At 53.2% G+C, this 14,385-nt stretch overlaps 2 protein-coding genes across 2 annotated transcripts in view; one reads left to right on the top strand and one right to left on the bottom strand.

The window, feature by feature from the left end:
- Positions 1 to 712: 712 nt before the first annotated feature.
- KLK6 (kallikrein related peptidase 6) lies at positions 713 to 10,572 on the top strand. The gene is made up of 7 exons (XM_039466555.2): positions 713 to 815; positions 1,551 to 1,610; positions 2,039 to 2,086; positions 2,731 to 2,887; positions 6,452 to 6,699; positions 8,379 to 8,515; positions 10,282 to 10,572. Exons 3-7 carry the CDS (start codon positions 2,047 to 2,049, stop codon positions 10,432 to 10,434), a joined length of 735 nt encoding a protein of 244 aa, XP_039322489.2. The 5' UTR covers positions 713 to 815; positions 1,551 to 1,610; positions 2,039 to 2,046; the 3' UTR covers positions 10,435 to 10,572.
- A 64-nt stretch (positions 10,573 to 10,636) lies between these two features.
- The window catches only part of LOC101045648 (kallikrein-2), a 65,183-nt gene continuing 61,434 nt past the window's right edge, over positions 10,637 to 14,385 (bottom strand). The window contains exon 8 of the mRNA XM_003940409.3: positions 10,637 to 11,933. Coding sequence (XP_003940458.2) covers positions 11,512 to 11,933 — 422 coding nt within the window. The 3' untranslated portion in view covers positions 10,637 to 11,511. The remainder of the gene's footprint in view (positions 11,934 to 14,385) is intronic.

Consider the following 14,385-nt stretch of genomic DNA (forward strand, 5'->3'; position numbering starts at 1 on the left):
GTTCGAGACCAGCCTGGCCAACGTGGTGAAACCCCGTCTCTACTAAAAATACAAAAATTAGCTGGGGGTGGTGGTGGGCGCCTGTAATCCCAGCTACTCAGGAGGCTGAGGCAGGAGAATCACTTGAACCCAGGAGGCGGAGGTTGCGGTGAGCCGAGATCGCACCACTATTGCATGCAGCCTTGGTCAAAGAGTGAGACTCCACTGAAGAAAGAAAGAGAGAAAGAGAGACAGAGAGACAGAGAGAGGAAGGAAAGAAGGGAGGGAGGGAGGGAGGGAAGGAGGGGGAGAGAGAGAAAAAAAGAGAAAGACAGGACAAAACAAAGTGGAGAAAAAGGTGGAGAGACACAAATAGGGAGAGTGAGATGGGGCAGAGAGAGAGAGAGAGAGAAGCCCCCTCCCCTCCGTGGCCCGGGAGACAGATGGAGCAAGAGGCCTCAGAGGTGGGCACACTTGGAGGAGAAGGACCAGAAGGATGAGCAGTGCCGAAATCTCCAGCTGGGGCCAGGTGGGCAGTCAGAGGCTGCAAAGGAGGACTGTCAGACAGGGACAATGGTAAGCCATTGATGTGGCCACCCGCCCGCCGGAAGAGAGGTTGAGGCACGGAGCTGCGGGGAGCATGGCACTGGGGTGCTAGGGGCGGACAAAGCCCGATTGTTCCTGGGCCCTTTCCGCACAGCGCCTGGGCCTGCTCCCCAGCCTGGGGCAGGGGCGGGGGCCGTGTGGTGTCACATGCTGTGTCGCTGGCTGGCTGGCTCGCTCTCTCCTGGGGACACGGAGGTCAGCAGGCAGCGCACAGAGGGACTTACGGGCAGGTGTGTGAGTCACCCCAACCCTATTGAACCCGGGCAGGCTGGTTCCCAGTACCTGAGGGCTCTGGAGCCTGGAGTGAGGGCCTGCAGGTCCCTCGGTGGCACAGAGAGTGCTGGGGGTGCAGGAAGGCCTGGGGCACCATCTGCTTTGCCCCAGAGGCTGGAATTTCAGTCTTCAGACACTTTCATTCTCCAAAACCTGGAGGTCCAAGGACTGAGCAGACTAGAGCTGCCTCTGCCTCAGATTCAGGGCCCAGCGCTTCCTCCCTCAGACCCAGGAGTTAAGGTCCCAGCTCCTCCTCCCTCAGACCCAGGAGTCCAGGCCCCTACCCCCTCAGCCCCTCCTCCATCAGACCCAGGAGTCCAGGCCCTCATTGCACTCAGGGACCAGAGCTCCCCTCCCTGGAGGCCTGATCAGGGGTCAGCAGGAGCACAGCGTGGGGGCAGGAGGAATGTGTGTGGGAGGCCTGGGTAAGGAGGAAAAGGGTGGAACCAGTCTCCTGGCTCAGGGACCTGGGGAGATGGGGGTGTTTAAAAGGAAGTCCCAGAAGCATCTGGGGACAGAAGCAGCCTCCTTCAAGGAAGCCCGAGCGAGAGCCGGGGGTGTGAGTCTGGCAGTCCCTGCAGCCCTGGGCACTGCAGCCCCTGCCTCCTCTGCTTGGCTCTGTCACTGCCTGAGTGTCTTCTCTCCCCACGGCTCCCCGCATTTCTGACTCTTTCTGCCTCCTTGTCTCGAAGCTGTCCCTTCCCCAACTCAAGAACCCCTCGGAGGCCCAGAAGCCCAGTGGCCTGCAGCAGGTAAGATCACCGACATCCCAGAAGCCGCAGGGGTGGGCGGGGCGGTGACCGAGAGCACAGAGCCAGGTGCAGAGGAAAGCTCCCCAAGAGAGGAAGAACGCTAGGGCCCCCTAGGGTAACCCTCTCCTTTCCACAGGAAGGCAAATGAGAGCTCAAGAAACTAGAAAGATTGAATCAGAATCTCACCGTGAGTCACTGGACCCACGGACAGAGTTTCGGATTCTCTTTGGCACTGTTTGTGTGGGTCCCTCTGATGAAAGACGTGGGTTGGGAAAGAAGAAATCAGGAGGCTAGACGGGAAGGACAGAGGTCAAGGCCGGAGAGGGTGGCAGGCCTGGCAGGACGGAGAGGACGAGGAGGGAGCAGGCAGAGGGACACAGGGCAGGGGTGAGGCCCTGACTAATGGAGTGTGTGGCTTCCCCTCTCAGGAGCGGCCATGAAGAATCTGCTGGTGGTGCTGAGTCTGATGGCTGCAGGTGGGGAACGGACACTGGAAAGGGGAAGGATTGCTGATGGCATCGGGCTTGTTGATGGGGACACGCACGGGCTTGGGGTGGGGGTCTGATGAGGACAACGCTGGGGATTAGGCTAAGGGTGGGGAACACAGATGGGGAAGGTGGGGCGGGTGAAGACACTAGGGTTCAGGGGTGGGATGGCTTTAGCGGCGGGACTCTAGACGGAGAAGGGGTAGGAGGTAGGCTGAAAAGCTGCGGCCTGGCTTGGTGACGGGAATGGGAAGTTTGGGGGTGGGAATACAGAGAAGCTTTTTTTTTTTTCCTTTTTTTTGAGACAGGGTCTCTCCTGTCTCCCACCTGGAGTGCAGTGGCGTGACCCACAGTTCACTGCAGACTCGAACTCCTGGGCTCAAGGGATCCTCCTACCTCAGCCTCCCAAGTAGCTGGGACTACAGGCATATGCCACTGTATCCGGCCAAGTTGTTTTTATTTTTAATGGGGCTGAGGTCTCGCTGTGTTCCCCAGGCTGGTCTCAAACTCCTGGGCTCAAGCCAGCCTCCTGCCTCAAGCCACTGCACCTGAGCAACCTTGATGGGCGTTCACCTGGAGGGGGTGCACTTGGTTTCTCCCGACCTTCTCTCTGACTCAGAGCCTCTCTCCCTCAGCCTGGGCGGAGGAGCAGAATAAGCTGGTGCATGGCGGGCCCTGCGAAAAGACGCGTCACCCCTACCAAGCTGCCCTCTACACCGCGGGCCACTTGCTGTGCGGTGGCGTCCTGATCCATCCACTGTGGGTCCTCACAGCGGCCCACTGCAAAAAACCGTGAGTCTATGCCGTGAATGAACAGCAGATGCAACCAGACCCCGAGGGTGTCTTGTAGATGTCAGGCAGGAGGTGATACAGGCATCCCCCTGTCCCAGCGTGTGGCCATTCAATAGCCCGGTGTTTTAATTGAGCACTTCATGTGTGCCAGGCCCTGGGGGAACAGCAGTTGGTTGGGGGGAAAAAGACAAGCAAAATTGCTGTTCTCATGAATTTACCTTCTAACAGGGGAATTGGATCATTCGGGCACCCGCAGGGCGTGATGGGCATTTGGATTTAATTGTGAGCACAGTAGAAAGCCACTGGGCAGTTTTGTCGTTGTTTGTTGAGAGGGAGTCTCGCGCTGTCACCCAGGCTGGAGTGCAGTGGCACGATCTTGACTCACTGCAGCCTCCGCCTCCCAGGTTCCGGTGTTTCTCCCACCTCAGCACCCCAAGTTGCTGAGATTATAGGTGTGCACCACCATGCCCGGCTAATTTTTTTCATTTTTAGTAGAGATGGGGGGGGGGGTCTCACCACGTTGGCCAGGCTGATCTCGAACTCCTGACCTCAGGTGATCCACCTGCCTCAGCCTCCCGAAATGCTGGGATAACAGGCAAGAGCCACCACGCCTGGCCTGACTTACATTTTTACAAGCACCCTGGCTACTATGTGGAAAGTGGCCTGGGCGAGAGGAGAGGGAGGGAGACCCACGTGGGGGCTGTTGCTTTCGTCTGGCCACATAAGAGGGTGGCTTGAACCCAGGCGGTGGCAGTGGGGATGGAGGAAAGTTGAATACCTTGAGATGTTGGATTTTGAGACAGAGCCAGAAGAAATTGGCAATGAGAAACAGGAGGGAGAGAGGAGAAGCAGGGCTTCTGGGTATTTGTCCTGAACAACTGGGTGTTTTGCCACGTCTTTCTCTGAGCTGGGGGAGAAGGAAAGAGAAACAGGCTGGGTGTGGGGAGGGGAGCATCTGACATTTTACTTTAACCACAGGGAGTTTCAGATGCTGGGAGATGTCCCAGCAGGGAGGCTGGAGAGGCCTGTGGAGCTCACAGGAGAGGTCAGGGCTAGAGGTAAAAATGAAGGCATCATTAGCAAACAGGTAGTATTTAAAGCCATGGGATTACATGAGATCATCCAAAAAGTGGGCACAGATGGAGGCGCTGGAGGGCCCGGGACGAAAACCCCGGGCACTGAGCCTCACTAGTTAGATTCACAACAGCTGCCATTGTGTTTCATGCTAACTACCGATCAGGTGTTGAGTGAAACCATTTGTACACCTTTCCCAGAATCCCCACAACACGGGACCCTGGCACCATTTTGCAAATGAAACTGAGGTGCAGAGAAATAGCAAGTGACAGTCCCTGGGGTGATCTCCCCCGAGCCCAGGGAGACTCGAGCTGCTCCCCACCACCATCATTCCTTCCTCTGATGCACACTGACTCAGAACACCTGCTAAGTGCCAGATTCGAGTTGGGCAGTGGAGATTCAGCAATGGATGAGACTCACACATCACTTCATGTGTGCCGGGAGCAAAGGACAGAAACATGCAGATGGGCAGTTCTTTAAGAAGCAATGTCGGGGCTGGGCATGGTGGCTCACACCTGTAATCCCAGCACTTTGGGAGGCCGAGGCGGGAGGATCACTTGAAGTCAGGAGTTTGAGACTAGCCTGGCTAACATGGTGAAACCCCATCTCTACTGAAAATACAAAAAATTAGCTGGGTGAGGTGGCACATGCTTGTAGTCCCAGCCACTTGGGAGACTAAGATAGGAGAATTGCTTGAACCTGGGAGGCGGAGGTTGCAGTGAGCCAAGATCACACCACTGCACTCCAGCCCTAGCGACAAAGTGAGACTCTGCCTCAAAAAAAAAAAAAAAAAAAAAAAAAAAAAAAAAAAAAAAGGGCAGCAAATTGGACTGGGCATGTTGGCTCACACCTGTAATCCCAGCACTTCGGGAAGTCAAGGCGGCAGGATCATTTGAGGCCAGGAGTTCTAAGCTGCAGTGAGCACTGATCTACAGAGTGCTGCTGCAGGTCCAGCCTGGTCCACAGAGTGAGACTGTGTCTCAAAAAAATAAAAAGCAAACCCTACAAAACACCATAAAATTACAAATTACGAAGGAAAAGAATAGGGGTACCTACTTTAGATGGAGGAGGGTCAGGAAGGACTTTCTGATGAGAGAAAATCCAAGCGGAAGCATGAAGATGGGGAAAAAGTGTTCAGGGCAGAGGAAAGGCAGGAATAGCACCCCTGAGTTGAGAACCATCTTAAGTATTCTCAGAAAAGTTTCCCCGTTCACTGGAGGCCAGAAGGTGCTGGGAGATAAGGTTGGAAAGGGCCTACAGCCAGATCACACGGGGACTCCAGTGCCAAGTGAGAAGCCCAGGCTTTATTCTTAGGACAATGGGGAGCCATAGGAGATGTCTGATTGTTTGTTTCATGAATACATATCAAATGCCTATCATGTGCCAGGCGCTGGTCAAGGAATTGGAGATACTATATCTGAATAGAACAAAAATCCTCCTCTTGACATCCTAGAGCTGCACTGTCTGATAAGGTAGCCATCAGCCACATATCGCAAATTATGTTGAAATTAATGAAATGAAAACTCTACAAGCCACATTTCAAGTACTCAGCAGCCACCTGCAGCTTGTGGCTCCCCCAGCCACGTCTGGACAGTGCAGATAGAGATTATGCCATTGTAACATTTAGCGGACAGCCTTGCTGTGCAAAAAGGAGAAACGACACAATGAGTAAATATTTAACAATAAATATATAGCAGGTCAGATGATTGTGATAGGTTCTCTGGTGGAACAGAAATGGGAGGGAGATAGGAATTACCTACTGGAATAGGTACTTGTATTTTAATTGGGCAACTAAGGAAGGCTTCCCTGAGAGGTGACATTTAAAGGAAGTGAGAGAGTGAACTATGCAGATACTTGGAAGACAGACTTGCTGGCAGAGGGAACAGCAGTGCAAAGGTCCTGGGGTGGGAAGACAACTTTGGTGTTCAAGGAAAGACAGGGAAGCCAGTGTTTGGCTGGAGCAGAGGGAGAGAAGGGGAGATGGGGAGGAGATGTCTGAGAGATCGGACAGTGGGTTTGGCTTTGATTCTGAGAGAGATGGGAGTCGTAGGAGAGGCTGAGCAGAGGCGGCACAGGACCAACTTACGTTGTTAAGATATCTCTGGTTGCTTTGTGGAGGGTGGCCTGTGGGGGGCAGGGCCTGAGACAGAGCGGGGAGCCCAGTAAGGAGGCCGCTGCTCTAGTCCAGGTAAGAAGTGAAAAGGCAGCTCGAACCAAGATGGCAGCCGTGGAAATGGTGAGATGTGGTCAGATTCTGGATATGCTTTCAGAGAGGGAAAAGGATTTCTGGACAGCTTGGATATAGGGCATGAAATAAAGAGAGTGAAAAACAGCCCCCAAGATTATTCTGAAAAGATGGAATTGCCATTTACTCAGGAGGGGAAGACTGTGGGAGGAGCAGGCCAGCTGATTCACGACTTCCCAGACCTTTCTGAAGCCTCAACTGTAGTCCAAGGGCTTCAGGTGAGACCCAGCCCTCTTCCTTCCCAGGAATCTTCAGGTCTTCCTGGGGAAGCACAACCTTCGGCAAAGGGAGAGTTCACAGGAGCAGAGCTCTGTGGTCCGGGCTGTGATCCACCCTAGCTACGATGCCTCCACCCATGACCAGGACATCATGCTGCTGCGCCTGGCACACCCAGCCAAGCTGTCTGAACTCATCCAGCCCCTTCCTCTGGAGAGGGACTGCTCGGCCAACTACACCAGCTGCCACATCCTGGGCTGGGGCAAGACAGCAGATGGTCAGTAGTGGGAGGCTAGTAGGGAACAGGTTACTGCCTACTGGGGAAGGTGGGCCAAAGGATGGAGGGTGGGATAATGGGTGAGGGGCCACGGGAAGATGGCTAATAGTGACGACCAGTGGGACAGGGTTCCCATAGGAGAAAGGTTAAGGGGGAGGGAGGGTGAACTTGGGAGCTGGGCCAATGAGTGAACGGCCAATGGAAAATGTAGACCAATGGGTGACTAGCATGGGAGAGATTTCAATGAAGAGGGAAGGTCAGTGGGGAGACTCTCATCAGGAAGGTCAACAGTCAAAGGAGACTGATCAGGATGCACTCAAGAGCAGGAAGAAATAATGGAGAAAGAACTGATGGAAGAAGAGAAACCAATAAAGCTCAAGAGCCAATCGAAGGATGTGAATGAAGACAGTGAATGCATGGAGAGCTGATGGAAGAGGGACTAAGGGAAAAGGGTCAATGGTCCAGAGGAGTCACTAGAGGAAAAAACAGGTCCAACAGATCAGCAGGAGCCATGAAAGGTGGGCCTGTGGGTGAAGGGCTAATAAGAAAGGGGAACCATTCAATGAAGGGCCAATGGGAAGGGAGAACCAATGGGGGAGGATGGGGCAAGTTAGAAAAGGACCAATGAGGGAGGTGGACCACTGGATGAAGGTCTAATAGGAAGGGAGAGCCAATGGGGGATGGTGAGGCCAGTTAGAAAAGGACCAAAGAGGGAGGCAGACCAATAGGAAGAGAGAGCTGATGAGGGAGGGCAGGGCCAGTTAGGAGAAGGACCAATGAGGACGGTAGACCATTGGATGAAGGGCCAATAGAAAGGGATGACCCATGCGGGAGGGCAGGGACAGTTAGAAAAGGACTAATGATGGAGGTAAATCGCTGGAAGAAGAACCAATAGAAAGGAAGAACCAATGGGAGAGGGCCAGTTAGGAAAAGACTAATGGTCACAGAGTGACCAATCAAGAGGAATCAATAGGCAAGAAGTGTCCAATGAAGAATGGACTAACGAGCAGGAGGGGTACAGTAGAGGAGGGCCTAATAGAAGAGAATTCCAGGTCAAAACTGAAACGACTGAAGAAGGTGGGGCCAGTGGAAGAGAGAAAAGTGGAGGAGGGACCTAAGAGAAAAGGAAACCAATAGGAAATGAGGACTCGGGGAGAAGAGACTATTAATGAGGAAGACAGCCAGTGAGAAGGAAGAATGATAGGACGATGGAAACGGGTTGTAAGAATGAAAGACGAACAGGATCCGGGCGCGGTGGCTCAAGCCTGTAATCCCAGCACTTTGGGAGGCCGAGGCCGGTGGATCACGAGGTCAAGAGATCGAGACCATCCTGGTCAATAAGGTGAAACGCCGTCTCTACTAAAAAATACAGAAATTAGCTGGGCATGGTGGCGCGTGCCTGTAATCCCAGCTACTCAGGAGGCTGAGGCAGGAGAATCGCCTGAACCCAGGAAGCGGAGGTAGCGGTGAGCCAAGATCGCGCCATTGCACTCCAGCCTGGGTAACAAGAGCGAAACTCCGTCTCAAAAAAAAAAAAAAAAAAAAAGACAGGAAGAGGGGAACCAATGGAAAAGTGGGACGAATAGGGGACAGAGGACTTATAGGGGAGGGGGGATGGCTGGAGAGGATGTGGGGAGTGCAGGGCCTGGGCTGAGCCTGCCTTATCTGCCTCCTAACAGGTAATTTCCCTGACACCATCCAGTGCGCATACATTCACCTGGTGTCCCGTGAGGAGTGTGAGCATGCCTACCCTGGCCAGATCACCCAGAACATGTTGTGTGCCGGGGATGAGAAGTACGGGAAGGATTCCTGCCAGGTGAGGTAACCGGGACCTGCCAGTTACACAGCCAGAGACAGGACGAAGGCACAGAAACATGACCGAGACAGGAAGAGAGAAATATGGGCCACAAAGGAGCTTTACAGAGACAGAGAGAGACAGGCTGAGGGAGAACCCAAGCCCTGAAAAGAAAGAGAGACTTAGTTCAACACAGACACACTCAGGGACATGCAGAGATATAAAGCCACAGCTAGCAGAGACAAGGCTGGAAGTGGCAGGATCAAGAACCAGAGAGGCCGAGCTCAGTGGCTCATGCCTGTCACACCATCACTTTGGGAGGCCAAGTTGGGAGGATCACCTGGGGTCAGGAATTCAAGACCAATCTGGCCCACATGGCAAAACCCTGTCTCTACTAAAAATACAAAAATTAGCCAGGCATGGTGATGCACGCCTGTAGTTCCAGCCACTCAGAAGGCTGAGGCAGGAGAATTGCTTGAACCCGGGAGGTGGAGGCTGCAGGGAGCTGAGATCGTGCCACTCCAGTCCAGCCTGGGGACAAAGCCAGACTCCATCTTAAAAAAAAAAAAGAATCAGAGGCAGTAAGGAGGCAGATGGTGTGAGAGGACTGTCCTTCAAACGGAGCCCCCACGAACCCAGCTCAGAAACGACCAGGCTCTGGAGGAGGGAGACACTAGCTGGGGAAAGGTGACTCCCTCCCAAATACTTTAACTTGGGTTTTCTCCATCGTCATCCATCCAGTCTCTCCTCTTTACGCCAGAATGACTTAATGCATTGAGGGATGTGCAGACACCAACCAAGAGGGAAACAGAGGCAGAAACAGAGACAGAGACAGAGAAAGCGATACATAGGAAGTTGGATGCAAAGATAGGGCAGGCAGGCAAGACTGTCCTCAGCACACGAGGTGGAGAGGTGTCCCTGGACAGAATAGTGCAAGACACATCTCCCCCTGGGCCTGCCCTAGCTCTCTCCCTCTGGGTCTTTTTTTTTTTTTTTTTTTTTTCCCCTTTCTTTCTGAGGTGGAGTCTCACTCTGTTGCCCAGACTAGAATGCAGTGGCACAATCATCTCAGCTCACTGCAACCTCTGCCTCCCAGGTTCAGGCGATTCTCTGGCCTCAGCCTCCCGAGTAGCTGGGACTACAGGCATCTGCCACCACGCCCGGCTAATTTTGTGGTGTTTTAGTAGAGACGGGGTTTCACCATGTTGGCCAGGCTAGTCTCAAACTCCTGAGCTCAGGTGATCCACCCACCTCAGCCTCGCAAAGTGCTGGGATTACAGGTGTGAGCCACCGCGCCCAGCTTCCGCTGGGTTTTATTATTTCCTCCTCCTTCCTCTTCTCTATCTTCTTTTCCTCCTCCGCCGCCTCCTCCTTCCTCTCCCTCTCCCCCACCCCCGCCTCCCCCTCCTTCCTCTTTTTCCCCTCCCCTCCCCCCCTCCTCCTCCTCCTCCCTCCTCCTCCTCCTCCTCCTCCTCATCTTAGTTGTCCTGTCTTTTCTCCCTCTCTCCATCTGCCTCTGTACCTCTGGCTCCATTCTTAAATTTATTCTCTTTCTTCTCCTCTTGGCATCTTGGTATTTCTTCCGTGTGTCTGTGTTCGAGTCTCCTTTAGTCTCTCTCTCTCCCTTTCTCTGTGCATGTATGTGTCTGTCTCTCTCTGTGTGTGTGTCTCTGAGTCTTTCTCTCCATCTTTGAGTGTCTCTGTCCCTTTCTACCTGTCTCTGTCTCTGTCACTCCCGCAGTCTCTGGGTTTCTATCTGTATCTGACTTTCTCCCTCTTTCCCACAGGGCGATTCTGGGGGTCCGCTGGTATGTGGGGACCGCCTCCGAGGCCTTGTGTCATGGGGTAACGTCCCATGTGGATCAAAGGAGAAGCCAGGAGTCTACACCAATGTCTGCAGATACACCAATTGGATCCAAAAAACCATTCGGGCCAAGTGACCCTGGCCATGTAACATCCAACTCCTGACCTACCTACCACCCCACTGGCTGGTTCCAGAACGTCTCTCACCAAGACCTTGCCTCCCCTCCCCTCCTGCCCAGCTCTGACCCTGACGCTTAATAAAGACAGTGACACAAGAGCCCCGATTCTCCCTGGTTTTACCCCAGCTCCATCCCTGCATCACTGGGGAAGACTTGCTGAGTGAGGACCCGCGCCGAGGCCTTACCCCCACCACTAAGAGGACACAGGAAAATCCCTTCTAAGCATCTCCCCTCCCTTATTATTCCAGGAAGTTTGGTTTCTTCCTGCAGAGGCCCCGCCATGTGTCTGGAATCCCAGCTATGCCTCTTAGTATCTGTGTCTCCTTGGGATATACTTCCTTTACTGTAGGTTTCTCATCTGTAAAATGAAGATAAGGTCGATATAGTCCCGTTAAGGCAGTGGCTGTTGGGAAGATTTAAGGTTTCACACCCACGACATGCACAGGACAGCGCCTGGCCCACCATGCGCTCAATAAAGAGTGAATTTTATTATGAATGGGGCTTTTTGCTTTAATTTTACTTCCACCTTTCTGAAATCTAGATCCTCTCAGTTCTCCTTTCCAGCGCAGTTTGATATTTCCTCCCCTCCAGGAAGGCACCCTTGACGCCTCCACCTTGCTACACCTCAAGGATGGCTCTTGCCCCTAAATTTTTTGTTTTCACCGAGACAGTGTCTAACTCTGTCGCCCAGGCTGGAGTGCAGTGGCACGATCTTGGCTTGCTGCAGCCTCCACCTCCCAGGCTGAAGTGATTCTCCTGCCTCAGCCTCCTCAGTAGCTGGGATTATGGGTGCACATCACCACACCCGGCTAATTTTTGTATATTTAGTAGAGGTGAGGTTTCACCATGTTGGGCAGGCTGGTCTCGAACTCCTGACCTTGTGATCCGCCCGCCTCGGCCTCCCAAAGTGCTGGGATTACAGGCGTGAGCCACTGTGCCTGGCCTAAACTTCTTTTGTCACAGCAAAAGCAGGGAGGTTGGAGGGTAGGAAGGCCACCATGCATGGGTAAGGGTGATGGGAGAGGAGGGCAGGGGTCAGATCCCCAAGGACCTCAGATGCCAGCGTGAGAGGCCGGGACCTTCTCCTGAAGGCAATGGGGAGCCGTGGGGCCATATGCAGGATGAACCAGAGGGGAGGCACTGGAGGCTGGGGCTAGGGAGGAGGTTGAGGTGATGGTGCAGGGAGGAAAGATGTGAGGTGGGGCTGAGCCTGGGAGGGCTGGAAAGCAAGGCTGGATATGAGGTCACCCTGTGGAGAAGTTCGGAAGGATGGCATTCTCGCAGAAGGAACAACATGCAGAAAAGCCTGGGGGTGTGAGGACACCTGTGAACCAACCCGGATGGCAGAGGCTGGGGTTTGAGGTGGGAGAAATGAATGACGTGGCTGGAAATGTAGGTCAGCGGAAGATGATGCCACTGAGTGCCAGGCAGAAGAACTCGGACCTGATCCTGAGGGCCTGGAAGAGGAAGGATGCGTGAGACCTGGGCTTCGTCTTCAGAATCAAAGAAATGCAACATTTTATCATGGAGACATGATGGAAGGAAGTGGATGACTTTTTGTTTGTTTTTTGAGATGGAGTTTTGCTCTTGTCACCCAGGCTGGAGTGCAATGGTGTGATCTCGGCTCACCGCAACCTGTGCCTCCGGGGTTCAAGCGATTCTCCTGCCTCAGCCTCTGGAGTAGCTGGGATTACAGGTGCCTGCCACCACGCCCCGCTAATTTTTGTATTTTTAGTAGAGATGGGGGTTTCACCATGTTGGTCAAGCTGGTCTCGAACTCCTGATCTCAGGTGATCCGCCCGCCTCGACCTCCCAAAGTGCTGGGATTACAGGTTCGAGCCACCACGCCTGACCTTGGTTTTCTCACTTTAATGAATGAAATATTAATGACCATCATCAAAACAAACCTCAGAATAGGTTTTGTTATTTCGGGTTTTTTTTTTTTTTTCCTGTGCACTAAAACCAGTCTTAAGTGCTCTAAAATCTCTTATTTAACACATTTCGGTTGGTTTTTCACCCTCAAGGAATGAGGACCCAAAGAGGGCAGCATCTTCGGGCATCTTTGTCATTCTGTTCACGAACACCTCAGGCTGGCACATCACAGGTGAATGCTTAATTAGCTTTTGCTTCCTAGTGAGGACAGAGGCAGGGAGACGTGAAGACAGATGCAAAGAGCTGGAGGCAGACAGAAAAAAACAGCCAGCGTGGAGAAGAGGCCAGTACAGGCGGCCTCGGATGGCTCAGGAGTGGGGACAGAGAAGCCACCTTTCAGGTTCCCTGCCCAATGCCCATTTCCCAAGCCGTCTGCCCCTTTCCTGGCCTCTTGACCTATTTTCCCATCAACAGGTAGCCCTGCCCAACTGTCTCACCCATGCCTGGCCACACCAGCTGGGCCCTGGCACCTGCAGGTTCCCAGACTGGGTCCCTGCCCCTTTCTGCTCTGGTCCTGGGCCCAGAGTGAAGTCAGGAGGAGTGAGGGCTCCCCCTGCAAAGTGGCCCGAGTCTCCCCCACTCAAAATGCAGGGAGAGGGAGGCAGAAAGATAGGGAGAGAGGAAGAAAGGGAAAGACAGAGACACACACACAGAGACGGGGAGAGAGGGAGAGAGAGAGAGAGAGACAGAGATTGTGGGGAGAGAGAGGGAGAGGAAAAGAGAGAGAGGAAGGGAAAGAGGGAGGAAGAGAGGGAAAGAGGGAGAGGGAGAAAGGGAGGGAAAGGGAGGGGGGAGAGAGAGAGGGAGGGAGAGAGAGGGAGAGGGAGGGAAAGGGAGGGAGAGGGAGGGAAAGGGAGGGGGGAGAGAGAGAAAGAGAGGAAGGGAGAGGGAGGGAGAGGGAGAGAGGGAGGGAAAGGGAGGGAGAGAGGGAGAGGGAGAGAAAAAAAGAGGGAGCGAGAGAGATGGAGGGACAGACGGGGGAGAGAGGGAGAGAGAGGAAGGGACAGAATGATACAAATACAGAAACACACAGAGAACACACAGAGAGCCTGGGAAGAATCAGAGTCAGAGAGAAAAGAGAAGATAGATGAAGACACAAGGGAGACAGAGGTGTAAAGAGAGAGGTTAACAGAGGATCCCAGACACACACAAAGGGGCAGGAGCACAGTTTGCAGGGTGGTGACTAGGACCATCCTTCTGATCACAGGTGACCGTGTGACAGGTCCCCAAAACCATCACATTGTGCCCTTTAAATATGCAGTTTGGGCCAGGTGCAGTGGCTCATGCCTGTAATCCCAGCACTTTGGAAGGCAGAGGTGGGTGAATCACTTGAGGCCAGGAGTTTGAGACCAGCCTGGCCAACATGGTGAAACCTTGTCTCTACTTTTAAAAAAATACAAAAATCAGCCAGGCGTCGTGGCACACACCTGTAATCCCAGCTACTCTGGAGGCACGAGAATCGCTCACGGAGGTTGCAGAGAGCCAAGATCACACCACTGCCCTCCAGCCTGGGCAACAGAGCAAGACTCTGTCTCAGATAAATAAATAAATAAATAGCCGGGCGCGGTGGCTCAAGCCTGTAATCCCAGCACTTTGGGAGGCCAAGACGGGTGGATCACAAGGTCAAGAGATCGAGACCATCCTGGTCAACATGGTGAAACCCCGTCTCTACTAAAAATACAAAACATTAGCTGGGCATGGTGGCGCGTGCCTGTAATCCCAGCTACTCAGGAGGCTGAGGCAGGAGAATTGCCTGAGCCCGGGAGGCGGAGGTTGCGGTGAGCCGAGATCGCACCATTGCACTCCAGCCTGGGTAACAAGAGCGAAACTCCGTCTCAAAAAGAAAAAAAAAAAAAAGAATAAATAAACAAGCAGTTTGTTGTATCTCAATTTTACCTAAAAAAAAAAAAATGTTGTGAACAAATAGAGCAGAAGTGAAATAAAAAAATAAATAAATGGGCTAAGAACTCTAAGGTA

Source organism: Saimiri boliviensis, chromosome 14 (genome assembly GCF_048565385.1).
Source record: "Saimiri boliviensis isolate mSaiBol1 chromosome 14, mSaiBol1.pri, whole genome shotgun sequence".
NCBI lineage: Eukaryota > Metazoa > Chordata > Mammalia > Primates > Cebidae > Saimiri > Saimiri boliviensis.

Coding starts and splice junctions, on each gene's coding strand:
- KLK6 (XM_039466555.2), top strand. CDS start 2,047: ATGAAGAATCTGCTGGTGGTGCTGAGTCTGATGGCTGCAG. Junction 2,888..6,451: donor GCGGCCCACTGCAAAAAACC/GTGAGTCTATGC, acceptor CTTCCTTCCCAG/GAATCTTCAGGTCTTCCTGG. Junction 6,700..8,378: donor CTGGGGCAAGACAGCAGATG/GTCAGTAGTGGG, acceptor GCCTCCTAACAG/GTAATTTCCCTGACACCATC.